Source organism: Ambystoma mexicanum, chromosome 6q (assembly GCF_040938575.1).
Source record: "Ambystoma mexicanum isolate Mex_15411 chromosome 6q, UKY_AmexF1_1, whole genome shotgun sequence".
Lineage (NCBI taxonomy): Eukaryota > Metazoa > Chordata > Amphibia > Caudata > Ambystomatidae > Ambystoma > Ambystoma mexicanum.
The window spans coordinates 1,569,985,459-1,570,013,356 of NC_090937.1; the positions used below are offsets into that span (position 1 = coordinate 1,569,985,459).

At 45.9% G+C, this 27,898-nt stretch overlaps 1 protein-coding gene across 9 annotated transcripts in view; it reads left to right on the forward strand.

Annotated features, from left to right (window-relative positions):
* DYSF (dysferlin) overlaps positions 1-27,898 on the forward strand; it is a 1,254,081-nt gene that overhangs the window by 1,205,630 nt on the left and 20,553 nt on the right. For all 9 annotated transcript variants that reach the window (XM_069632290.1, XM_069632293.1, XM_069632296.1 and 6 more), the window contains 2 exons: positions 1,830-1,929; positions 26,773-26,951. In XM_069632290.1, the coding sequence (XP_069488391.1) occupies positions 1,830-1,929; positions 26,773-26,951 (279 nt within the window). The remainder of the gene's footprint in view (positions 1-1,829; positions 1,930-26,772; positions 26,952-27,898) is intronic.

Consider the following 27,898-nt stretch of genomic DNA (forward strand, 5'->3'; position numbering starts at 1 on the left):
TAACATTTTAATTACCCAGAAGGTCGCCCTGCTCCACCTACCTTTTCAGCCCACAGTCATGTCCTGCGGCCGGGTCATAGTGTGCGTCCACAAAGACAAGGTGTTGGCAGTTTAAGACCACTATGATAGTGATGCGGGTAGTATGAAAGCCAGTTAACATATCATAATAAAATGTGGTGCTCAATTCATCAATCTTGGAGCATTGGGGAGGTGAGGGGTAGAGTCAAACCAACGGAGGTATCAAATCCATTAAACATGTTATGGTATTCCAAGGCAAGTGTATTTCGTTTGAGCTAACCACCTGGTGAATTGTGCAGAAAATGGCTTTCACTGGATAACATGAAATTAGCATTTTGACTAATGCAATGTCAGTGCTTTTCTGTGCATATATATGCTTCTTAAGGACAGTCAAAGAGAAGAGTCAATACATTTGGGTATTATGAGTAGCATTACCATCAGTGGTAGTAATATCAGTATGATATGATAAGTCATTTATAACGCACCGGTACACATGTGTTTCTAGGCAAGACAAGACAGGAGAGGGTACGGAGGGAGGAGAAGACAAGCAATCTTACTAGGCCTTGTGTCATACAGATCATGCAAGTGAGGTAATGTAAAGTGCAGGGAAGGGGAACAGGGAAGTGCAGAGGAGGGAGTGCAATCAGGGCAGCATTGCTCTGAGTAACTGCAGCCGGGACAGCGCGGCTCTGGTTAGGTGCAAGGAGGCAGGGGCTGTATAGGTTACAGTTACAGCCCCTAGTGCGCGACAGGCCCGGAGGCCGTGCGGGGAAGACCGGTCAAGTGGATCTAGGTACCCAGTGAGACTCTGAGGCTAACCAAGCAACCAGTCAGCGCAACAAACCGGTAGGTCAGCAGGGGACGGGGGGGGGCGAAAGCAATGGAGAAAAGGAAGGTTTTTAGCTTCTTCTGGAACTTCAGTAGGTCCGGCTCAAGTTTGAGAGAGACAGGGAGTCCGTTCCAGATGGAGGCACCTGCAGAGGAAAGTGATCTGCCCGCTACTGTCTGCCTGTAGAAGCGTCTGACCTTCAGGGAGTTTGAGGGAGCAGAGCGAAAGACTCACAAAAGAAGTATTTAGGAACAGAGTGTTGAATGTAGTGCGGGCGCCGGCACCGGAAAGCCTTGTGGACGATGCAGAGGGTCTTGAACTTGATCCTTGCAGCCACCGGGAGCCAATGGAGAGATTTCAGGGCTGCAGAGATACAGTCCATGGGCTTGAGGCCAAGGATAAGTCTTGCAGTCCTGCTCTGGATTAGTTGCAGAGAGTGGAGAGTAGAGGAAGGCAGATTGAGAAAGAGGCGATTACAGTAATCCAGTAGCATTAATCTCAGTACCATGCATGTGTTAAGATTGTAGTACATCTTTAACTGGGACTCAAAGAGTAGCAAAGGCATTTTTACTTCTTAATCTCTTGTGTTGGAGCCTAGAGTATGGCACAGCTTTATTTATTGCATCATCAGGTGTTTGATTTAGTTTCTATGGCAATAGCAGCGTGTCCTAGAATTTCATTATAAAGGTCAAGGTGGGTGATACCATAAACTGCTTAAAGAACCCAAAAGAAAATAGTTAGAGGATAGTGAGAAAGGATTAGGCCCACAACTACTGCCCTCTGCAAGAACCTGAACCAAGATACTTGGATTATTAAACTTGTTGTATGGAATGTTATCCGGTTGCACCAGTATTTCTCTTTGCCGACGTGACAGACCCTAATTACCATTAATATAGAGTTTGCCCCTGAAAATACATTTTTCATTTATGTGTGATTTACACAAACTCATGTATTTTTCTTGTTCTGTTTTCTTTTTACATAGGAGCATTTTTGGAGTTTAGATCGCACCGAAAATAAAATTTCTCCACATTTCGTCCTTCAGATATGGGACAACGACAGATTCTCTTTCGATGACTTTTTGGGTAAGACATTGTATTTCAGCTAATATGAGTCCTACTTTACAATATGCATGATATTAATGGTGATTCTGTGCCAGTTCAGATCTTTGACACTCCCTCTTGAAAGATGAAACCTAAGAAAAGACTACACCTAAGAAATAGCATATCTGTAAGATTGCATGTTGCTGTTGTTGAATTTTGTTTATAAATCATTTTACTCTTAAAATCTGCTATATTTATGTGCCCACGTGTTGTTTAGCGCCCCCTGGAGGCAGCTTCCTTTATAGGGGTTCCTTGCCTAGCACTTACCGCCACCTTCAGTCTGTTTCAGCGCTACGCTATGGAGAGGCAACAGTATGGGGGATAAGGGACAGGGAAGCATGGTGACAAGGAGGGTGTGTACGTTGGAAGTGAATTGGGGGTGACAATGAAAAAAAAACCTGGTCTGACAGTGACAGAGAATTTTGGGAACGCAGTGAGAATTGGACAGAGAGGTCCCAGGTATGAAAGTCATTTAGGGTTTGTCCGAAGCACCAGCTGCCAACCCAGGGTGTTGACTTGGTAGCCTGACCTGTTATCTGCGACCACCGGTGTCAGCCTTTGAGATCATAAACGGTGTGAGTATGGGCAGGATGGGTAGATTAGAGAGACTCAATTTAAAAAACAAATGTATTCCGAGGTTTGAGACTCACCCAGTTTAAAGGAAAAATTATTTCAATTGTATTTGGTAGATTTAAAAATGTATTCGGTCTTATATGTATGTTCAGATATGTTGCTGTTGCAGTAAAATGAAATGAGCTCACCACACATGACGGCATGGGTAGTATAGCTCACTGGCAACAAAACAAGACGACGCAGAGCAACACAGGTACGAATCCCTGCTCCTGCTTAGAAACCTCTTCAGTATTAAGCACGTTATAAACAACCAATTATAGTTATTCAGCAGGCAGGCGTGGCCTTCACCACTGCCTCCAAGCTTTTCCTCCTCTGTCCTCTATGTGGTGGAAAAGCATTAGGCCTCCACAAGCCATAAGTGGGCCTAGACTTGAAATTCAATGCCTCTGCTGTGGTCCACTTCATTGGTCCAGTCCACTGCAGCAGGGCCATGTGACAATATGGTCAGTGCCAGGATATTCTTAGCCTTTAACCCGTGTGTTCAATTCCAACTGTTCTCTGTTCCCACTGTGCTGACTATTGACTTCGTTATGATATGATATGATATGATATGATATGATATGGCATTTATAACGCCCCTATACACAAGTGTTTCAAGGTGAGACAAGGCAGGGGAGGGGGGAACAGTGGGAAGACAGAGACAGCGATCTTACTAGACCAGGTGATATTGAGATCGAGCAAGTGCAGCGGAGAGGGAAGGGGAGAAGTGCGAGGGAAAGAGGGTGGGGGCTGCACATAAGGTAATCATGCAAAATAAATAAAGATAAATAAATAAATTAAATAAATAAACACAAAGATATTAAATAAAAAGTGCGGCCAGATGGTGGCAAGTGCGGCCAGCTGGCTGCAAGTGATAGGGTAAGGTCAGACATCAGGTGTGAAGTGCTGGTAGGGGACTGTACGGATGCAGAAACAGTCCCAGAGTGCAAGGGTTGCCAGGGGGGGCAGTTCAGGTGTGCAACTGGCGGGGGACCTGGGCCCGAGATCAGAGCGTAGCCAGGTAAACCAGAGCAGTTTGAGTTTCAACCAGGAGGGCAGCAAGGGAGCAGAGGAGAGAAAGCAGAAGCAAAGGGGAAGGACTTGAAATGCTTCCGGAACCGGAGATGGTACTCCTCATGTTTCAGAGAGGCAGGGAGGCTGTTCCAGAGGGAGGCCCCAGCAGAAGAAGGAGATCTACCACATACTTGTGGAAGTGACTGACCCTTAGGGAGTTAGAGGTGTGTAAGAGAAGTGCTCGATAAGGAAGATATTTAGGAAGAGAGAGTTGTAGGTGTTGAGGCCCCAAGCTCCGGAAGGCCTTATGGACAATGCAGAGGGTTTTGAACTTAATCCTCGCCGTCACGGGGCGTCAGTGCAGTGATTTCAGTCCTGGAGAGATACGATCCCTGGGCTTGAGCCAAGGACAAGTCTCGCAGTCCTGTTTTGGATTAGTTGCAGAGGGCTGAGAGTAGAGGCAGATTTAGAAAGAGGCTGTTGCAGTAGTCCAGCCTAGAGAGAACCAGATCTCTGGAGACAGTGAGCTTCTGGGGGAAGGAGAGGAAAGAAAGAATACGTTAGAAATGGAAGGAGAGAAGGAGAGTGTGGAGTAGAAGATGACCACAAGGTTTTTAGCCTTTCAGGTGGGAGCAGGAAGAGGGCCAAGTAAGGCCGGCCAGAGAATAACAGGGAAGGAGGGAGCAGGTTTGCCGATGATGAGAATCTCGGTCTTGCTGGCATTAAGGCAGAGATCATTGGTGGTACACCACCCCTGGATAGCAGACTGACAGTCAGAGATAAGAAAAGGAGAAGAGGTGGCAGAAGGGAGCCTGAAAATGAGTTGAGTGTCATCCGCATAGCACTGAAAGTTGGGGCAGAGAGCAGCAATGTGGTGGGCAAGAGGTAGCAGGTACTGGTTAAACTAATGGGAGAGAACACCACAGGTAGAGAAAGAGATAGAGGAGAGGAAGGACCCAAGTTGGACTTGGGAGGGTTGATCGGATAGTAAAGAAGTCAGCCAGCCAAGCCAGGGCCTGATCAGTGACACCCAGGTTATCACGGAGACGGTTGAGCATGATGCCGTGGTTGACCGTGTCAAAAGGCAGAAGAGAGATCAAGTAAGGTGAGGACACAGGGTGTGTTAGAGTCAAGGTTGGAGAGCAGGTGTTCACGGATGTTCATGAGAGTAGTTTCTGTGCTTCTGGCATATCTGAAGCCAGACTGATGGTCATGGAGACAACAAACAGATTCAGTGTGAAGATTAAGCTGGGAAATGACCAGCTTTTCCAGGAGTTTTCCCAGGAAAGGGGTGATGGAGATTGGACGATAGTTACCTGGGCAGGAAGGGTCAACAGAGGGTTTCTTAAGAATAGGGTGCACAAGGGAGTGCTTCAGGGGGCAAGGGAAGACTCCAGTGGCGAAGGGATAGTTGCAGAAGTCAGCCGGAGCAGGAGCCAATGTGTCAATATGGTCCTTGATGGTTTTGGAGGAACAGGGGTGAACCTGTTTTGTCTAGACTTACATAGATCAGACTTGTATGGAAACCTTGTCTGGGGAGAACAGGGGAAAGGCAGAGAAGGAGAGAGGAGAGGTGGCCGAAGAAGGGCCAGAGGTAGAGGGAGTAGAGGAAGTAGAGGGAGTAGAGGGAGGAGGGGGAGAGGAAGAGAGAGAAATGAGAAGCCAGGGCCGTGCACAGGGCCTGGGAGGGGACAGGAGAGGTAGAGACTGCAGCAGGATTGGCCTTCACCTTGCAGATTTTAAAGAGTTTAGCCGAGTTGTTAGATGCCGAAGAGACGCGGGCTTGGCTGTAGGCTCTCTTCTAAGTGCGGGCAGAGAGCCAGTATTGCCTTTTGAGCAGGCGGCAGGCCAGTTTGTCAGAGGATGTACCGGAAGTCTGCCATTTCCTCTCAGCCACCCTGCACTTGCGTTTAAGGGTGAAGAGGTCAGAGTTGTACCAAGAATTGTACTTGGCTTTGGACTTCAAGCGTATCCTCATGACAAGGGCAAGAACATCAAGAGTATCAGATATAGCAGAGTAGAGCATGGAGAGTGTTGAGTCAGGGTTTGAATCAGACTAGAGGGGAGCAGTGGGTGGGGAGAAAGTGGCGGCGAAAGCCTCAACTGACACACGCTTCATGAGTCGGATAACTGAGAAGGTGGGTGGCAGTGTTGGAGTTGGCTTGGCCTGTGTGGTGGAGACAGTGAGCTGGGAGGAAAGGAGAAAGTGATCACTCCAGGAGAGAGGAGTGGTGAGGGGGATTGAAAGGACCAGAACCTCCAGGGTGTGCCCTACAGAGTGAGTCAGGCCAGAGGGGAGAATAGAGAGAGAGAGAGAGAGAGAGAGAGTTGCAAAGATCGTGAAAGAGTCCAGAGGAAGGACAGGAAGCATCCAGGTGGATGTTAAAGTCTCCAAGAAGGAGGAGTTGAGTGGGTGCGGCCAGGAGGGAAGAGGAGTGTCTGCCCACTCAGAAAGAAAGGAGTAGATCTGACCAGGTGGCCGGTACATGGTAGCCACATTGAGGGAATAGCCAGGAGAGAGAGAGAGAGCCTGCAGACGAGGCATTTGAAAGATGAGTAGCCTGCGTAGGAATGGCAGAGGCAGGAATCTACTCAGGGAAGATCAGGGCTTCACCCCCTCGGGAACGGTTGGATCTGGGCGCAGAGAGGATCTTTTAGCCATCACGGAGGAGAGTGTCAAAGCTTGTGACAGAGCTGGCCGTGAACCATGACCAGAGCGTTTTCCAGTAAGGTGTGGCCATTATACAGTGCTTCTGTGAATTAGGCTCTTAATGTTTACTGATGGGCCTGGTTTACAGAGCATTTTTCCATGGGATTGCCCCATTGTAAAACACTTTTGTAAATCAGGCCGATTCTGATTTAAAAACACCATTATTCCAAGCATATTTCTTTTCTTACTTTTGGCGCCAAACCTTATGTATACCTCATTCAATTATTGTTTTGAGGGTTCTCTTACCTTTTTGCCTGACATTGAAAAAATAAGCTCTGGGACTGCGACTACTGATCGCTTGCTGCTGGGTAAACCCGTGAGAGTGGTGTGTGAGGGATATGTGCCTGCATGGAAACATCCAGAAACGTTCCTTCAACACCCTCACATTTGGAGGAGGCACTCGCATCGGACTCCTTTAAACCATCCTAACCATCTAAACCCTCCAATAGAATGCACCGGACTTGCCCTCCCAGCCAGACCTCCTCACCCTCCAAGAACTCTTCATCACCATTGACCTTAGAGGCACTCCATCTAACACTTCAACCTATTACTTTATGGAGACCATCCTGTCCCATTTCAACTGCATTGGAGTCAGTGGTATTTATTGGAGGGAGAACGTAAAATAACTATAGGGATATGGTTTGAAAAAAATAGGTGTCCATACAACCGCCCACCATATACACATCCATGTACATAACAGCACCAATAGAAATCGTATGACCATATACACAATGCTTGACATAAATACACATCCCAACCACATATCCATCCAATCTCCACCTACTCATCCATCTATACAGAACACTGCACTAGACCACCCAACACTACACACACACTCCTAAAAGAAGCCAGACTTATTTGGCTTTGCCACGCTTGTTATTTTGCGTGTTTACAGTCCAGACATAATACAACCCTGGCATCACATTGCAGCAGGTGTTTATTGGTTTGAACCTTTTAAGTGCATTTCCGACCCTTATTTAGTTTAGGCTATGTGAAGGCAGCATGAAGCAAGACGCAGACAACAGATACAAAGTTCAAACAAATTAACTTTATTAACTTGAATGCCAGGATGGTTCAAAGCCTAACTTTACCTATGCAAAGGTGGTATTTGCCTAACTAATGGAAACTAAGGAAAAAGTGAGTTCAACTGAAAAGTCTGTCTGTGTCCAAAACGTATGCTTGCCCCCACAACTAAAGCTAACCAATGTGTAGGGATGTCAGCATCAAAGGAAATAGTATTCCAAATAATGTTCTGAGCTTTCTCCAGCTCTGGGCTTACTTTCCAGCTCCCCTTCCCCAAGTTCAAACCAGTTCCAGTCTTTCTACACCCCTTACTGCTGGAAGGCGTTTTTCCTGTGCCTGAATTCTCTGGCTGCAGACTTTAAAAACCTTCCCCGCTGCGGAACGCGGAGCGGAAGGTCGACTGAAGGTGTTCTACGGTGTACTTCGGGGCTCAACGGTGCCGGCAACAGCTGTTATCAAGACCAAGGCCAGCTTAAAACCTCCTCGAGAATTTACACGTACCCCGAGAGATCGGCATGTATTCTAGCACGCACTTCGAGGCTTTCTCGGACCCAGCTAGCAACGTACTCAAACATAGTGATGAAGGAGAAGGCCGGCGGCTGAGAAGACAGCGGACCACGTCTAACAATACCTCTCCCGTGGGTGGAGCTAAGCGGCCGTCGGTGATGCCTCCCGCAGCCCTCAAAATTACGGATAGGCCCCCCCCATCTGGCCCGACAAAACCTTTGACCAACTCTTTGACGCCAGGAGGCAACAACATATTTTGCTCAACAAGAGACAAGGGGACCGACACAGAAAGTTACGACGCATTGGACGGCTGCCTTCTGATTATGGCTACCCCTGCTCTGAATCCAAAAGAGCTATCACCACTATCCCCGCTCTGTAACAAAAATAGCAAAAAGCACAGTATCCTGACGGAAGACAGGTTGTCTCCAGAGGCCGAAGTGGATTTACCTAGTGGCTTGGCACCGCTCTTCCCCTCATGTAGCAGCGAGCCCAGAGGGCATCTGAAACATACCCAGCATGCAGTTGGCCTCACTCCACCAAGGTCCATTGCCAACAGCCAAAACCCAAACGAAGTTGGGAAAACGGAGGAAGGCGACCAACGGCCTCAGTGCTGTAAAGTCTCATTGGGAGGGTTACCGGAGGCTTCAGCCCCGACCCTTCTCCCAGTCCTTCCAAACCCTCTCTCCCCAATGACTGAGGATGAGCCAGTGACTGATTGCTCTCAGGCAATGGCTCTGCATCTGGGTCCAAGACTGACGACTGAAGCTATGGTCCATCCAGTGCCACGAGACCCTGTCACCTTGGCACATGAGGTGGCTCCTGTTTCATCTCATCAGCCAACAGGTGACTCCAACGAGGCCCTCACCAGGCTATCTCCGATCATAGCGTTCTACCAGAGGGAGTCTTCCCATCCAAATCCCCGGAATCGAAAAGTCAGCCCTTGCGGGTCCCGGGCAATTAAGCAGTCCCCAGGGGCTGAAACCTAGCTACACCAGAAAACCGCTTTCAAAAGCTACTGCCATCAAAAAGGCAAAAGAGAAAACGATTCGCCAAGCACCAGCTGCAAAAGAAGCACCAAGCAATAGACCCGAGGCGGCCATAAAAGCCCACCCCCGTCAATTTCAGGCCCAAAGAGGAGGGCAGCGACTAGCACAAAGGCCCTTCCAATCCCAATGCTGTCTAATGCATTAAAGGACTTTTAAAAAAAGCAAATTAAAAGAAAACTTGATCTATCGACTGAGCTATCTGATGCAGAAATTTTAGAAGCCGTCCAAGCACTACCATTGAACAAAGCCCGGAAAATAGAGCAGCCTGGGATAAATAAAATTCTTGTTTCACCATCGGTACAAAACCCACGCTCTCCACTGACGAGTTTGGACCTACTAAATAGCCCGATTGAACCCCACAAAATGCCCATTGAAGCGATTAATGACCAAGAGGCAATACACAAACAAAACGGGGAGCGGGCAGGGCTCCCAACGAAGGACCCACTGTTAAATCCTCTTCGGCAAGAGTCCCATCACTTGACCGAACCCTCCAAAAACACCATGGCAGGGCCTGAAGGGCGGGCGTCCTGACACGCGGACAATCGCTGTCCCACAGAACCCCCACTGGAAGTTGCACGGTCAGACCTCCCGGGACAATCGGACCACCTGCATGAGGTGAGCCCACAAACAGAGAAAGAAGCAACATCGACCCCAAGCACTAGATCAGAAAACACCTTGCCACTATCAAGAAACTTACTCAAGGCCTTACCTCGACTATCAGCGTCGACCCAGCCAAAAATCCCTGTTTTTGACTCTGATCCACCAGCAGAAAAAACACCTGAGAACTCGCAATACTCGGCCATGCCCAGTCTTAAGAGAAAAAGCCCCCTCAGAAGTACTTCCGACGGTTGGCAGACAAAAATCTTGCAATTTGCTAAACCCAATCCTCAGTTCAACCCATTGACGAAATTCGATGGCTAGCAGTCCTACCAACAAATGTAGACTGAGTGATTTTCCTGGTTTAGCTCCTAGAGATACCCTGTCAAATAAACCGGACCTTAAGACCATCATGTCCACAGTGACTATTGCCCTGGCCCCCTTCACCAAACTGTACGAGGCAGTAAACGACTCCACGAAGGATCAAACCACCATAATATCGATGAGGCACTCAAAATAAATTTTCTTAGAAGGCTACATCACGGCCATGGAGCAACGAAGGGTGGACTATCAGGATCATCTGGAAAACAAACTTCAACATCTGCACCAAGAAGAATTTGTCAACTCCCATGCTCTTGCTAAAGAACAAAACAAACCAGAGACTGTAGGAGACCCCCTAACAGTCCTAACAAAGTCTAGATCACTCTTTGTCATTCAGCCGTCAACGACTAGAGGAGTGCAATGCAACCTGATTCCAGGAGACCAAATACCTGAACTTCCTGGAGCTGTGATCATAATGAAAGCCCAGAAGTCTCCAAGTACGCTCTCAATTGCGAAGAAGCAAGGCAATTCCAGGCCTTTTATCACCCAGAGCCACAAAGAAATCCAACCCTCGGTCCCTAAGGCAGGGCCAAAACTGACAGTGGATTCGACTTTAGGCTACTCGATTTTCGAAAACCCAAAAACAAAAATAATGGACCTTCAAAGAAGACACATACTGCTATCTCTAGCAACAGATGAGGTACAGGAATTGGCCAAACCCAAGCCGTGCAAAAAGAACAGGAGACCAGCTGCTGATGAGGTGCACGCCCAAACTCAGACCATGGTGGGAAAATCCAACGAAGAAGGCAGAGTGGTGGACCTGGAGAAATCCCCGACCACTGTTGAAGATTTAATTGACGAGAAAGTGAATTTATCAACACACTTGGACTTGGAACAAGATCCTTTAGCTATCTCACCTTCCACGCCAGAGACGAGAGCCGTAATTGCACTCGCCCAGTCTGCTCCATTGCCCGCACAAAAACAAATACACAAAAAAGATCATATCGTGACCACAGTCGCACTCTGGACTCGGAGAAGCAGAAAACCTCGAGCACTGATGACAACTCCGCAGGAAATCTGGATGTGACGAAACCAAGAAAAGACTAGAGGCAGGTGGTGCCAGATTAAACTGACGGCAGGAGCTGTAGGGCCACCTGAAACTACGACAAATACTCAGACAAGAGCTCCACTCATAGGAACCTGAAAAACGATCAGAGTTCATCAGGATCTACGAGAACATTCAAACTGCAACAAATCTTGGACGCAAAGGTGGACTTTGTTCTCAACAGATCAAATGTGTTGTATATCTTGTCGCCTATAAGCAAATTAAGAGCCTTAAAAACTGGCGACTTTACTTTGATAGAACCCTATCATACTCATCGCAGAGCCAAGGCCTACATCCACATCAAAGCTTGGGCGGTCCAACCCTTTTCGGCAGAAGTGCACAACGACCTGGAGCAAAAGGGTTTTCGACTCACCGAAATCAAGCAGCCAAAGCAAAGCCACCTGACTCTCTCGTCCGAGAACGTCTCAATTTCTCGAAAGAATCGCTACACGTCAAGCACAGAAGACCTGTACAAAGATCTGCAATGGGGAAGACACTCCTGCTCACCAAAGCGCCAACAAGGGGGCCTGCAAACTCATAAATCCAGTGATTCCTCGTATCACCATTACGCTGAATCTTTAAAGAGACGGCCCAGTCCGAGACGCAGAACACCCCGCTTCCGTTGAGACTGGGGAGTACTTCGGAACATCGGGCGAATGCAAACCCGGTTTTCACCTCACCACGATCAACTCCTCCCAAGAACAGCGGACAAGGCTCTATAGCCGTGAAGATCGATCTATCAATCGAAGACAAGCCAGCAAACGCCCGGGAAGGTCTGTGGGCCTGGTTACCAAAAGCCCTGGAACCGAACACAAGGAAATAGCAACAACAGATCATTCCAGCAAGTTCTTGGGGTAAAACCTCGAATGTAACACCCAAGGTCCGCTACTCTCCACTGACATTTGGCTCCTGGAATGCTAGAGGCCATCTCCACCTCACTCGGCCAAGTGAAACAAACCTGGGTGCTTTCGATATCCTTTGCCTACAGGAAACTTGGTTGGAGGATCAACCGGCCCTTGATGGGTTTAGAGTGATTATATATCCTGCCACTAAAGGTTTGTTAGGTCGACCTTCATCTGGACTCCTCTTGGTGGTCCAAGACAATTCTCTGAAGCATACGGCCATCTGGCGGTTCTTTTATGTTGGGAACAAGGAGAAGTTCCGAGCCCCAAGGCCGTAAGGTCCCAACTGGCAATTGTGACATTATATTGGAATCCCCAGCACACCACGATTACCAGCTTCTGTACATCGGTGGCAGACCTGATCGATGAGCTTATCGTGGACCACCAGCAACCTAACATAAACATATGTGGGGACCTGAATGCTAAGTGCATGACAACTGTAAAATCTCCCAAACGAACAATGCAAAGAACTGGCATGGAAGACAGAGGAGCGGCGTGTCTGGACGTGATGAATTCTCGTAACGTAACAGCGCAGCTACGATCTTGGACAATGGGCCTTTTATCCCGACATGGGAATGGGATGCCTCATCGGCGACATTGGACTACATTTTCGTGTCACACGACATGGTACCTTTAATTACAAACTTTGGGGTCCAAAAAACTGAAGCAAGCGACCACAACTTGCTATCTGTTTCAATGAGTGCTAGGTGTGTACAAAAACCCCTCTGGAATATGGACGTCGAGTTGAACTAACAGCAAATGCGCTTAATCCTTTCGGTGAAGGATGTACTTGACCTCACCAGAAAGTACAATTAACAAACAAGTTCCATCAGCTTGGAAGTCCCGATATCCAAAGTGAACTACCAACTTCTGCTTCTTAAATATAAAGTGGACAGAAACGCCAGGCCTAAAATGATACTCCCGATGAACCATGTCTACAACAAAACGATTGTGGCTAATAGGTGCTATTTAAGACAACTACAAAGGGCGGCAGTGAAACATAGCACATGGGAAACAAGATCCACCCTGGCTGTGGAGACCAGATCCTATAAAGCCTGGTTAAGAGGCTTCTACACGTTGTTATACCAGCAAGACACGAAAAATATGCTCAAAACCCTGAGCAGTAAAAACCCCAGAGAATTTTGGAACCTAATTCGTCCATCAATCAACCAGACGAACGAAGCCCTGACAAATTCAGTCACTGTAACACAATGGGTAACCCTTTTTACAGCACTCTTTAAAACTCTGAGTGGCCCTAATCAAACATAGCATAATCCCAACACCACTCCGTGGGTAGATCTCTCCGACAAGGACGATATCTGCATTACCATCAAGAAGTTAAAATCGTCTAGAGCACCAGGCCCAGAAGGGTTGACGAACATAGATTTGAAATGCTACCCAGTGGAATGGTCTGCCAATTTTCAAGAAAGGCGTGCAAGACGATCCGACCAACTATCGCCCGATAGCCCTCCTGGATATTATTGGTAAGATCTACGCGACACTTCTCCTCGGAAGATTCCAAGCCTGGGCCAGGTCTGCACAATGCACAGACCCTTTCCAAACAGGTTTCCTGAAGAACATGAGCACATCGGTCAACATAATGATACTGAACATCTTCAAGAGCAAGATCATGATGGGTGCCCCGAGAGTGTACCTGGCTTTCGTTGACCTTACCCAGGCCTTCAACCGAGTTGACCGAGGGATTCAATGGAAGAAACAACGAGCCTGGAACTGCCCAATATCAATATCAGGCCCTCTCATCGCCCTCCATTCAGGCACTAGTATGAGAATTCGGCTTAATAGCCAAGGTACTCTTTCAGCGGACATTCCCTCGAACCGAGGAGTGAAGCAGGGCTGCCTGCTGGCTCCAGCACTGTTTACTGCATTTCTGGGTGGCTATCAAGAGACCGCCTGAATGGTACGAGATTTCTCTCCTAAACTTGGGAATTCCGAAGTCTCACATCTACTCTATGCAGATGTTCTTATTCTGTTGGATCAGACCCCTGTGGGTCTCCAGAGGTAGTTAAACAATCTGGTCCAGTAGATCGAAAAGAACAACCCATAAATAAATAAATACAAAAACAAAATCTTGATCTTGGAAAAAAAGGCAAAGAAAACCCTGAAGCCCAGTTGGTTCTTGGAAGGTTCTAAAATTGAACAGGTTTCCAACTTCAAATATCTTGAGGTTACGATTGACTGCTCAAAAGTCGACACATAAATGCAGCAGGTTCTCTGGGATAAAGCTTGCAACTTAACAGCACAAACTTGACACATTTTCAAGAGATTTGGCAGATTTTCATTGATGCCCGCAATCCAATGCTATAAATCTAAAGTGATTCCAGCGATGATATATTCAATGGATACAAGCCCGGCCATTCCTAAGACAATATGGAACAAGCTAGAAGGTTTTCTGTGGTGCTCGGTACTGAACCTATCAAAATCTACTCCCATTGAAGTAATCCGACATGAGTTAGGGCTGCTTTCACTATCGGCAATGGTAGACCACAGCAGTATGCAGCTTTACAGGAAGATGCTGATGCTGGAACGTCCCAAAGTCTACAGATTGATGGCCGAAGAAATTTCAAAAGGCACCTGCTGCTGTAAATCCCTCCTCGAGATGATCACATGTTCAGAAGAAACATTGATATCAAACCCAATGAGAGTCAAACAAAAGCTGGAAGACCAGGATTGGATAATGACTCAGGATAAAACAGCAAACAGCAAATCTTTGGTCCACCTGCCACTACCACTGCCACAAGGAAAAAAAGGTGCTGCTGGAGTACGTCAAAAAATTTCCTGACACAAAACTAGGAGAAATATTTATGAGAGCACGGCTAAATCTTCTCCCAAATGGGGAAATTTTGGAAAGAAGATCTCAGTCCAATTCCAATGAATGTCGACTGTGTCCGGAGACTCACCAACTGGAATCCATAAGACACCTGATGATGTCATGTCCAGCAACGCGAGGAGCGAGGAGTGTTTATCTTCTATCTTTGTTCTCCGTAAATTACAGAAGAAGTTTGGTGGGCTCGCCTTATCTCCAGAGAAAACTCTAGATGGACAATTGCAGGGGTAAAGATTTTAAACAACGCTTTTGAGAAAAACTCTCTCTGTGAAGTTGGTGCGCAGGCGAAGTGAATATCCACCAAATTCAAAACCTACTCTCAATGCCCCAAATAAAAAAGGAGCTTTTGAACCCATATTTCCAGACCTTGTAAAAGCCCAAAGTTGGCTAAACACAAGTAATAAAAAAAAAAAAATAAACAGTTCCACAATGTCACGGGGTTCCCTTCCCCAAAAAGGCAACACAATTCCATAAAAGTTCAGGGTTCCCTTCCCCACGTTTACAACAGTTCCACAAAGGCTTGGGTTTCCCTTCCAAAAGTTAAAAGCAAGTCCACACAATCTCAGGGTTTCCCCAAGAAGACAACATAATTAAAAAAGGGTATCACAGAGTTCCTTTCCTCAAGAAGACAACACAATTCCATAAAGATACTTCAAGGATGCCTTTCTCAAGGCAGCAACAAAGATCATAAGGTCTTAGGGTTCCCTTCCCCAAGACATCAGCTTTTCTAGTTTTCCAACTTACACTTGGTTTCCTTCTCTTAATATCCTAAAACCAGTTCCCGGTCAACTTTACTCTCCTTCTGCTTTCTTTACCGTTCATTCAGATTGCTTTTCTTGTGTTTCACTTCAGGAATCTCTTTCATACATTCTCTGTATGCTTTCTTGGCTTTCACAGCTAGGGTATCCCCGGTCTAGGTGCACTTGTCGGACTACACAGTCCATCCATTACCAGTCACGCAATCGATAACTCTTGACTTGCTTGCCCACAGAGGTTCTTTTGTAACTGCACCTGTGTTCTGGTACACATTCAATTTGCTAACTCCTTGCCAGTCTTTTGGCTTTTCCTCAATGTGTTTTACTCTTTGCCAGTCTCTTGACCTTGCTCCAATCAATGGGTTTTACTCTTTGCCAGTCTCTTGACTTTGCCCCGATGTGTTCTTTCATTAAGTTCATTCTGTGGTGCTCTCTTGTTTTCACCACACTACTTTCACACTCTTCAGCAATATTCAATACTTGCTTTTAAATGCTTTGCATAAGGTTTGTTCTTTGCTTTCAATATATTTACACACACATTTATCTCCTGTTCACAGGCTTGTCAAAAGCTTTCACAGGCCTGTCAAAATCTTTCTTTTAGTTTGATATTCAACAGTGCTTAAATTATCATTGTTTTGCTCACACTTCATCTTATTCATATCGTTCACCACAACCCCTCACTGTGGGGTCACAACATCTTGCACATCTCAATTTGGTCATTCAGCGATCACTTTTGATCATTAACAGTCCCCAGAGATGCCCAGGTTCGAGTGTTTCCTTGCATTCACTCATCGGTCCTTGGCGGCTCCATCTGGGCGGCTACTTTCCACGTCTGCTACTCCTCATGTACCTTTCCATTGTCTCGTGAGCCCCACTTGCACTCCGGTCTGCTTTTTGTGGGTTGCTGGCAGCTCTGTCCAATTCCTGTGGATGCTGCCAATAGCTTAAAGCAACCGGATTTCTTCTAGGCTCCAACCATTGTGCCCCTCTTATGATCCTCCTGGAACTCCGCGCCACAGTCTCTCCAGGGAACTTACTGTCGTCCTGGTTTCCCAACAGAGCCTGAAACGTTTGGCCTGGCTTCTCTCCTGCTGCTCTTTCTCATGCTGGACTCTCCTTTTTATACATCTGCAACGATTTAACAGATTGCAGGTGTGCATCCCTAAACCCAATTGCCTTACCATAGTTAGTAGAGTTCTTTGGACATTCCTGACCCTTACAATAGTCTCAGGCATCTTCCTCATCTCAGTACCAGAGCGGTGAAATGACATGTTGGTGTGTACCACTCCTAGTTGCCTCGTCTTTGTCACAGTACTATAGTGGTATGAATGCGGGGAAGTGAAGGGAAGTGATTGACAGCAGCCCATATTACGGCAGGGGCAGGGGAGGCTGATTATTAAAAGGAAAAGGGAGATATGTCTTGCTTTTGGACCTCCTGTTTTCCACACTCTTCTGTGCTTGAAGTATCTTTTGTGCTAGATAGAATTACCAATAAAGATCTCAGACCAAATAACTAGACAGACTCAGAAAATATGGCAAAGTACTACTTTATTATTAATTCAATTAAGCAGGGCGAACTGATGAACATCAAGACTGATGCTCACACACTCAAAAACCAACTTTATTATACAAAGGTTATATACCCCAATATGCAGCATCTATTACATCATCCTACGTAGCAAACTTCAAAACCTATTAATGGGAAGGATTGGTTAGGGGAATATATGTACCTATGCCATGCATATGGGTTAGTACTTCATTGGCTAACCCCTATCTGTAGAGCACACCTTGAATTACCTCTAAATGCGTATAATACTGATTATAGCAGAGAAAATTGCATCAGATTGTTCTATGCAACATTGTATATAGCTTGTTGCCCCAGAGACCCTCTGATTGGTTGGCATTATCACTCAACCCTGGACTTTCGGCTTGTTAGCAGCATGTAAGCAAAGCGAAACCCAGGTGCTAAAGTCACGTCAGATAACGCCCCACTTTCCAAATTAGTCCATCATCTCTCATCAGTCCAACCATAAGCCAACGTTTCCCCATCTGTAATTGAACTTGTCGCCTGCTCTCTGTTCTGGGACATTCACAGGAGTGTAAGCACTTCACTATCTTCAACCGAGGCTTAATGAATAGCCCTTGTTTTCGACGTTTGAATCACATGTGAAGAGACCATACATTTGTCCATTTTCAAGCTCCTATTTACTGCAATTTCATTTACTTATGCAGGGTCTTCTTGCTCCTCTTACCTCTACAGACTTGCTCACTTCATCTTGTAGGAGCCTTATTCATTGTTAATTGTCCAATACTTGGCTCTTTCAATTGTTTTCTTCTTCTTTAATCTAAGAGAGATAAGTCTCAAGTTCATGGCTTAGCCGTCTGCCTCCATTTGTGCTTTGCAATTATTTCCTGAAACAGCACCGTTGATCCCAGGCCAACATAGAGTCCTCTTTATTTTGCATGCAAAGCTATTCCTCAACGTCTTCTGACTCTACACCTCTGGACTGTTTCTGAGGCAGCTGGATTGAATCTATACAAGCCAACGTCCCTTTTCCTATCATGGCTGTCCTTGCCACGTTATATTTTCCTCTATAACAAGCTTCTATATGTCTCATCTAGCTTGCGTTACTGCGTATATACACTTATTGGTCAGCAAGTTATTTTGTCTTCTTTATATATGATTACTTTATCATTTCGTACATGTTTCTCTTGTCACTTCAGTTACATCGTTACTCGTGAGTATTTTCATATCGTTTCAGAATGTCCTCGTATATCTTCTTCATGACATCACTCTAGCCTTGTCAGATTTTACTCAGCACTACATAATGTCCAATAGTGCATGAAGTGAGAAACCAGAGGTGTCTCGCCCGCTAGTACCCGGGATCTCTCTCTCAGGTGGCCAGGGTACGGCCATCGCCTTTGGATCCAGGCCCTGGGGCGGACCAGTGCAGGAGGATCACTTGGGTGAGGGGTCTTCGGGGAGTGGTGGTGACGAAGCCGACAGTGAGATGCAGTAGTCCCCCTTATTTTGTATATCCATCCATCTTATTGTTTAGGATTTACCGAAGTCCCAACTCCCTCCCACCACCCCCTTGTTGCACAAACACTGGACCGAAGAAGAGGGTGACTGAGAGTAACAACATTAGCTTTCACACATCATACTGGACCTGTCCCTGTAATCGAGTCAGGCAAAGTCAGGCAGTTGACTCTAGGTGCATTCACCTGATGCCAATTAGCTCTCCTCACATAAATAAAAGGCATAATCCAGAGACACACTTTGAGCAAAGTGGAACACGAGTAAGAGCAGAACTTGTGGGACAAAGGCAAACCTACTGGAGCAGAGCGATGGAGCAAGGGGCAAGAGCAGTGGGTAGAAAATCCCAAGAGTTCCCTACTGAGGTTGTTGACTCCGACAGGCCATGGAAAACACGTGGAGCAGGCCAGGTCCCACAAGTGAAGACTACATCATGTTTCAAGGATGCCAGCGACCCTCTTGGGTGAACGGCAGAGTTGGGGAGGCGAGGCCAAGCCTGTTGTACTAACCTGGACCCGTAAACTGGATATCACAAAACCAAGAAAGAGACACACACAGCTGGTGAGTTGGCAAGCGACCAGAGAGACTGGTCTGTGTTGAAGTGGAAGTGGCAACGTTATATCGCAAGTGAAGAGTGCACGCGTGAAGATGAGACGTGAGGAAAGGGAGACCTGTGAATGAACATTGAAGTAAAAGACGGCTGTGAAATCAGCGATACCAAGTAACAGAGTGGTCTGGTGAAAGGAAGTAGCCCACTCAAAAGTCTCAGTGAAAGATACATTGTTTGAAGTGATAAAGTGAATAAACAGCAAAAGTGTGATAAAGAAGTTTAACTTCTAGAGAAAGTGAAAATTGAACTATAAGCTGTGATTCGAAATGGTCCTACAGTGGTCTGAAAGGTAAACCATGCACATTCGAAAGTCTTCGACATCCATGTGGTCCGAGCCCAACAGAAGGAGACCCAAAGTGGAATAAGCTTGGGGAAGGGGGCCCCCCTTGCACATTTGTGTTCAACTTTATTTTGAGAGTTCTGAGCCCTGCAGAGGGGGATTTACAAGAACTGTGTCGTGAAAGGTTTGAACCTGACAGAGCGGGACTTTTGTGAACTTTTTGGTTGAAACATTGTCCCTGGTACTTTTGAAAAGAGACTTAAACTTGGAAGGCCAGGTGGGCCCCAATCCATGTTTTGGAACTGTTTATTGTATTGGAAGCCAAGCCAGAGTGTGTCAGCCTGTCTACATGGACTGCCTTACTCCGTGAGGTCTAACGTGGGAGGAGAGCTGGTTCAACTACACTTCTTTATTTTGAACAATGATTAATCCTATTGCAAACATTTATCCTTTTTACTCTTTTTGTACAAGAGATAGGGCAGGCATTAGGTTTTGTTAGAATAGGCCATTTTGATTTGACTGACTCCACCAGGACTGCATTATTTATTATTTGATGGTCGAGACTACTCCCATCTTAGTTATAGGGCAAAATAGGAGTTTCTCCAATCCCAACGATATCAATCAAGGTTTTACAAATTGTGCCCAATGTGTCAGTGTCATACTGTAGATACCATGCCTCCCCCACAGTGCTGACATCCTTCCACTCTTTCAGTGTGAGGGTACATTCGGTATGGTTGCTTGAGTGCATCATGCACTCGATGTGGTATAGGCATAACACATAGGGTTCCACATATAGACCTTCTCCTGTGTATGATGCCAATGAGGGGGTGGGAGCTAGGGAAAACGCATCCACCTGCTCCTCTAAAGTTCCTAGTGACCCTACATCAATAGTATCTTCTGGTTTATCCTGGACAAAGGGAGAAGGGTAACAATATCCCATGCATTCTGCTGCGATTGAGGGTTTGTCATGGAATGGAAATGCAAGATACCGTGTCTCACCCTAGGACATCCCCCTACTATTCCCCAAGTCTACCCTACACAGCTGATCCTCCCTCGCAACTCCAGCCCCAGGGTGAGGATCCAAGAGCAATGGCCCTTCCCTAGCCACCTGACCAGAGGATGTTGTGGAAAAGGAAGTGAGGATGCCCTCAGGTTCCTCACAGCTATTAGGTGGTGTTTGCACCACCTATACGCCGAAACTATTAGAGTACAACTAGGGAGAAACGGCACATGAGGAGGGACACAAAGTGTGTAGGTTTTGTTTGGTTATGTGCCCACTCATTGACTGCCCATTACTTGTTTGATTCATTTGCACCAAGCACCAAGCAGAACTCACAGCATTTAGGCACAGATCTTGTTTTTAGCGTTAGTAATATGATAAGTACTCCTAGTGGAAAGCATCACTGAAACAAATAGGTTTTGAGAGGCTTCCGGGAAAATATAAATTAGAGTTAATTTCTTAATTCAAGGAGCAATAAATTATAGAGTTGTGGGCCATGCACAGAGAATGGTCTATCGCCCCTAAGAACCCAACGGGATGGTGGTGGGACCCTAAGTCATTTCTTGTTCTCAGATCTAAGTGATCTTGTTGGAAGATAAAAAGAGATCTTATCTTCTTGGTGAGGAGGTGCCATTCCATTGAAACACTTGTAGATGAAAAACAGAGTCTTAAAATGTATCCTTTGGTCTACCACCAAAGTAAAGAGCACCAAAGATTGGACACTGGGGTGCGTTTAGATATCCCAAAGACCATTCTAAGTGCTGCACTTTGGGATAAATGCAGTTGCTATAATTGGTATTTTGGGATGCCAGCGAGAATGGCATTGGCATAACCTGATTTTGAACTGACCAATGACCCTCCTACTACTGGAATATCTGGTGGAGCCAAGAATGGGAAAACTGTTTGGAGTAGCGGAAGATGAAGTAAATGGAGTTAACTGGTGATAGCATGGCGAGTTGGACTGCCAGTAACACCCTACATCTTTCACTTTTGGGTCAAAGGAAGTCTATATGCCGAACCGGGTGGGGGGGGGGGACAATGGTATCAATGTAGTGAATGTACAATCGTTTTGGGCCTAGCAGTGTGCTTTCCGTTTTCGTCGGGTTAAGTCGGAGTTCATTTAGAGTTATCCAACTTGCAATTTCTTACGTGCAATGTATAATGTTCAGCGGGAGGCGTAAGAATCATTAACCCGCAGACATAAATGTGTGTCATCTGCTTAAGAGTGATATGACAACTAACATATAGAAAAGATGCACGTTAGTGGTTGCATATCAATATTAAACAGGATGGGAGTCCCTGTGGGACTCCAGACTGCACTGGAGAATCTTTTGAAATATAGCTTCCCAATTTAACGCATTGGCACCGCTCCGTCTCAAAAGCCCGAAACCAAGACGATGAATGGTTAGATACGCCCACCACTGTGGTGAGTCGAGGCAGCATGATATGGAAATCTACCGTATCAAAGGCCACAGAGAGGCCCAGCATGATTAGTGGAGTCAGTGCTCTTCATTAGTGTTTTTTAGAACATCGGCCCATGCTGTGACCAATACTGTCTAGGTTCCATGCAGGGGACGGAACCCAGATTGATCTGTATCCAGGATTCAATGCTTTTCGATATGGGATTGCAAATATAGCATTGCCAATGTCTCCAGTACCTTAGCTGGCCATGGAAAACCTGCCACCTGCAGATAGTTCTGAAGGATTTTTTGATCTAATGAGGATTTCTTTAGCGGTGGTGTCAATGTGGTCATTTTGTAAGGTGGATTGTTAATCCCTATAGCCATTTCACCCACGTTCCTACTCCTCCTCACCCAAAACACATCCTCCTGGGATCTCTTTGAGCTAGCATTATCAAGCCTTATCATCAAGCTTTATGCTTAAAGTGCCTGCCAGTGTTTTTTCAACGGTGTCTTCTGAGAGTTAACAGCTTAAGTGAAGCTGTATCCCCACTACTGGTGTAATGACAAAGTCTTAACCTGGTCTGCCTTCAGCCTTCCGATTTATAATCACAATGGATGTCCTTCCCTGAAGTCCTATTAAAAATGCACATTGGAAAAGCCAACAGTTCTGGCTTGCATATAATGCATTTTCCAGGTGTGTCTATTAGAAGCACTGGAACTAGCATAACATGCCAGGTAATATCGGTACAGCAGTGCCTGGCAAGTGCCTTTCCCATGCCTACACAAAAGCCAAAACTGTTGTTATTGCAAATATTTGTTTATTTGGGGCTGTGATTCCAATTATTTAGTTGCCGTGTGGACTACCATCCATATTCAATTCCCACCAGGTGGCATTTATTCCGCGACTCATGGTGATAGTGTATAATTACCACCCATTATCGCCTAGGTGGTAATGGTAGCAACAGGTCAGGTAATAAGAGCGGGCACTAATCCAAATAACAACCATTACCCTACCTGACATGTTATTGAATTCAGGGTGTATACATGAAGTGGTATTCACAGGATTTGCAGCTTGTGGTGAATTCCACTTAATAATAGGGCGGACGGAGGTAAAAATTGGAAAAGCCCTTCAACTTTTAAAAATATCAGAGAAGTAATTCACTACCACACCGGAGGTACACACACATAGGAGATACAAATGTGCAGGTTGGGGGCCCAAAAAGGGTTGATAAGTTGGGCATGTCTGAGGCTAACTAATCTAATTTAATTACTCACCTAATTTCCAGTGCAATGCACAGAAGGATCAGTACGGACCATGCTGTGCATTGATATTCAAGTTATAGGAGCGGTATGATCCACTACTAGTCCCAATCCAGATAAGGATAGAAATACATTCATTTTGGGGTGCTCACAGTCAACATGCAGATTTTCTGGAACCCCGCACGCTCGCCCATTGCCTCCATCAGTTCAGGTAATTCATGAGCCAAAGATTTCCACATGCGGTAAAAAGAAATTCCACATGCAGAAATCTGATGGAAACACCCACCAAACTCATAATGAGGGCTTAAGTCTTGAGGGGAAAAGGACTGGGATGTTCTAGGTAGACATACATTATTGGCTACAATAAAGCCCTTGGCAGTTTCTTTTCATGCTTTTAATCCAACCTACAGATATCTAAAATGGCAGCATAATAGAAGGCGTGGCCTAGTGCTTTATCAAGACCTTGGCAAGGTCTTCATTTCGAGTCTGCCTTTCCCGCTTCCACGCTGTGTGGCCGCGGTCTCACCAGATAAGCCCTCTCCTAGCTGCATCAGTCACCTAACAGCCTCCAAGCCACCATTAGTACTTTGTAAACAACCTAGCAAATGAAACGCTGCTACGTTTCCAAGACTTTAATATGGTGAGAATTATTTTAAGGCTCCTCGTTTGCCAGGAGTCTCCGACTGATCTCTCCTGCGCCCGGTCTGCGATTGGGCTCCTCTTCTCATTTGTGCATGATCAAGTGCCGGTGGGGTTGTTTTTGTTTCAGATTTATTGTGCATTATGGCAAAGTGTGGTAGGAAACGGAGCGGGGCCGATGGGGGCGTATGACACCGCGCGGAGGCTCTTGCGCATGTGCGATAGAGCAAGGTCTATCATTGCCTCGCATCCTGTCTAAGGCTATCTTCTCAAAGAGTTATGAGACTCCACTCGGGCGGTTGGTCGGCACCACTTTGGCAGTTAAATCGAGCACACGGATTCAATTAATCGTCATGATGTCATCTCCCACTTATGCACTTATGAATGAGCAGCTAGATGTTATTAAATGGAACTTTAGGTCAGGAGATGGGCATATAAGATTGCATACTCGAGACAGTTGGTTAACACTCTTGTTTTCTCTCTTCAGAGCATTGGCTCTGCCCAGTAGGTTTGATGATTGCATAAGCAGGGGATGATGGGCAAAGAACATCCTTCAGGTGAAGGGTAAAACCATTCCATATGAGAGCTTTGAAAATGGTATTAGCATAATTGACCTAAAAACATTTGACCTAAATATGTGATCGAATTTGTTTGATCCTTTTTTTGGTCAAAACTAATTAAATATATCTGTGGGTTGGGTAAAAGTAGAGATTAGGTTGATGGGAAGTGGGGGGTTCAGTGTGGTCTCCACTCACATTTTAGACCAACAAAAAGGTCAAATAAATGTGATGAAATGTGATTAGGTCAAATGTTTTAAGTCGAACCTTGAAAACAGGACACATTGCCATATTTTATGTTTACTTTTGGCTCATTGGTGGCACGGTAGCATGTTCGGCCATGCCCACTGTATATTTTACAACACTACCAGGCCACTAGCCATGGCCTTTGGCAATGTCCACTAGATAATTTATAACATTACCAGAATACTAGCCATGGCCTCTGGCCATGCCCACTGTATATTTTACAACACTACCAGGCTCCTATCCACGGCCTTCGGCCATGTCCACTGTATATTTTACAACACTACCAGGCCACTCACAACGGCCTTCGGCCGTGTCCACTGTATATTGCACAACATTGTTTACACGTATAAGGAGAAATGGCACGCAGAGAAACTGCAGTTGTCCTAAGGCTTTTTTTTTTGGGTGATCTTCTGTTTGAGTGGTCGGCACCACTATTAGTGTTTGCCCATAGATGGCAATTTAAACCCCATTAATTTGGATTCTTCCTTTTGACACAGGTGGTGCCTCAGCTGCATCACACATTTTGGCTCAGATGTTGACTTACGGTGATATAAACTTTGGTCAATGATGGGACTGTTCATAGGTTTGGCTCCCAGGTGATGCATGGCCCATTGCCACCAAATGAAGCGAAATTAGGACATTAGTAAATATGCATGGGCTGTGACTTGCAACAGGGAAGTCATAGCCCATCCTATGTGCTATGACTGGGGCTTCGGAGGCGACTCTGAAACTATAGGTCAGTTTATGAAATGCAGAAACTATTATCTTTGCCGGTGCTTGTTTTTTCTTCTGTTTGCTGTGTTCCTTCACCTGCCTTGAGTGAATGGCACTATCGACTTCAAGGTTCCGTGCCTACCATACAATTGGGATGTACGTGATTTTACGGCATCAAGTAATTTCGAATACGAAAATGACAAATGCTCCTGATGTTTTTGTAGTAAAAAAGGGTGCAGGGGACACACTCACATCCCCCACCCTCCTTGTTTGCTACAATGGTACTGTATGATATATTTGGTTGAAATCTTTCTGGGCCCTAATATAAAGGTACTATCTGGTCATAATATCACAGCAGCTGAAAAATATTGTGATTTCCTGGGCACATGATTTCAGTACCTGGCTGGTAAATGCCCATTTAATACCGCAAGCCAAAACCATTGACTTTGTAATTGCTTTTCTTTAACATGACTTCAGTGCAAGGGAGCAATAGGAATCAAGTGGCTGAAAGCACACCGGGTCAAGACTCTCTTTTGATCACACCAGTAGGCATTTACAGCCATAATTAAGCCCTTAACGCTTAGCAGACTGCTTAGGAAAAACACTGGCAGGATACAGCTGTTTGGGCAGGGGTGGGCAAGAAGTGGCTGGAAATGGCCATGGGCATGGGCAGTCAATGGGCAGGTAAATAACCAAACACCCACCTCTATGCGCCTCCTCACATTTAATCTCCCACCTACCTGTACTCCTGTGCAATAGTTCGGACCTATAGGTGGCGATTAAGCGCTACCTGGAACGCAAATTCATCACAACACACATGTTCTCTCCTCTAAGGTTGGACATTTATGGGAACATATGTTTTGCCTGTTTTCATGTGCTTCAAGGAATTTGTCCCATGGTTAGAATTGTCCCTGGCTGTGCATCCTTCAGAAAGAAACTTGAGCCATGTGTTGCTTAGCTGGCCTGTCTGGAACAATATTAGGTTGTTTAAGAATAGCTGAAAGGTCTAGTTTAGTGACAAGAACATTATTATTATTATGTATTTTTACAGAGCGAACCTAGCTTGCCAGCAAGAGAGTTTTGAACAAGCAAAAGTTGAACAGGCCGGAAGTGTTTGTAGTGTAGAGAGAGAGAGAGAGAGAGAGAGAGAGGGAGAGGGAGAGAGAGAGAGAGAGAGAGAGAGAGAGAGAGAGAGAGAGAGTGCGCGCGTGCTTCCATGTTTGACACGGTGAGCTATCACACACACTCGCCCGTGCACACAAATACACCAAACATACCCACGTGTATCTACACACAAACACCCCGATATTGATACATGCACACGCCCTTATATCGACACACACACGCCGGTGCAGGCACGCACACACACATACACTACACCAACCGTACATACACGCACACGCTGATATCGATGCACGTACACACACACACACCCGCACTCACACAGCTCATAGACACATGTGCATCTCCTCTGTCCCATTTATGCAAGAAGAAACTCCAAACTGAGTCCTAAGGAGAAGTCAAGACTTTGTTGTGGGTGTGTGACACGGCCCTTTCACCACCGCTAATATCCTTAGCGGCTGTAGAGGCAATCTACGTGAAATAACACGCGCAATAATCCAGTGTTCTTCCGCCTTTACAGGTTCCATTCAGATGGACTTAAACCGGATGCCAAAACCTGCTAAATCCGCTGACAAGTGCTCGCTGGACCTATTGGACGATACGCTGCCCTCCGAAAAATGTGTGTCGCTTTTCGAGCAGAAAACTGTGAAGGGTTGGTGGCCCTGTGTCGGACAGGAAGATGGCAAGAAGATTTTAGCGGTAAGCCTTGGGCAATGTTGCCTCCAGTGGTCTTTAGTAATTGCTTTATTTTGCTACATGTTCAGGCCTTTGCAGAGTAGCTGCTCTTCAAAGGACATTCACTTGCATGAAAATCATTAAACATGAAGGCGAAGTAGAGACCTAAAATAGCCAAATGTCTGCCTAAAAGGACGGTAAAACCATTGTTTAGGTGGGGAATTAGCCTGCGTACACCCCTTTTGCCTACTGCAATCCCTCTTTATTCCTAGTCCCTACCTTTAATAGGTAAAACTGTGAAGAATCAACTTCCGGGGCACTAGTGGTCCACAGATCATTATCGGTTTCTAGACCATCAATCATCCCCACGCCTCTAGTACACCAGAAGGGATCCGAAAAGATTGGGAGCACAAGTCAGTTATAAACCTCCTTTTCCAATGTTGGTAACGTGGATGGAACGGCAGACTTATCTCAGAAAGGTTGTGGATCGTTGGTTAGTTGCAACGCTTTGAAAATACAATTATTACCCAGTGTTAAAAGGGACTGTCCAGTCAAGGTTGTATACAAATATCTACTTAATTATTATTCAACAGACATTTCTATCACAGTACAAAATTAAAGTCAACCCTCTAAAGGAATGCAGAGGACAGACAGTTTCAAGAAAGAAAAGGGATGCATTTTGACAGTAGGGTAGCTCGTAAAGTAATTAATCACAAAAGTTCGAGGATACTTGGTTTCAGCACAAATGGAGCAATGGGTAATACAATGTCACTAGAGGACTTCGGAGAAGGACCAGGGTGACAGAACCACAACATACCTTGTGCTTGTAGAAGCTCTTGGTGCTCAACAGTGTAGAGTTGGTTTCAGGACCCTTTGCAGTATCTGCAAAAGAGTTCAAGACGGGAGACAGCTGTGGGTGTCAGGTGGCAGGCAGTTTGGCAAGCGAGGCTAGACGGACAGCTGCAGGCTGG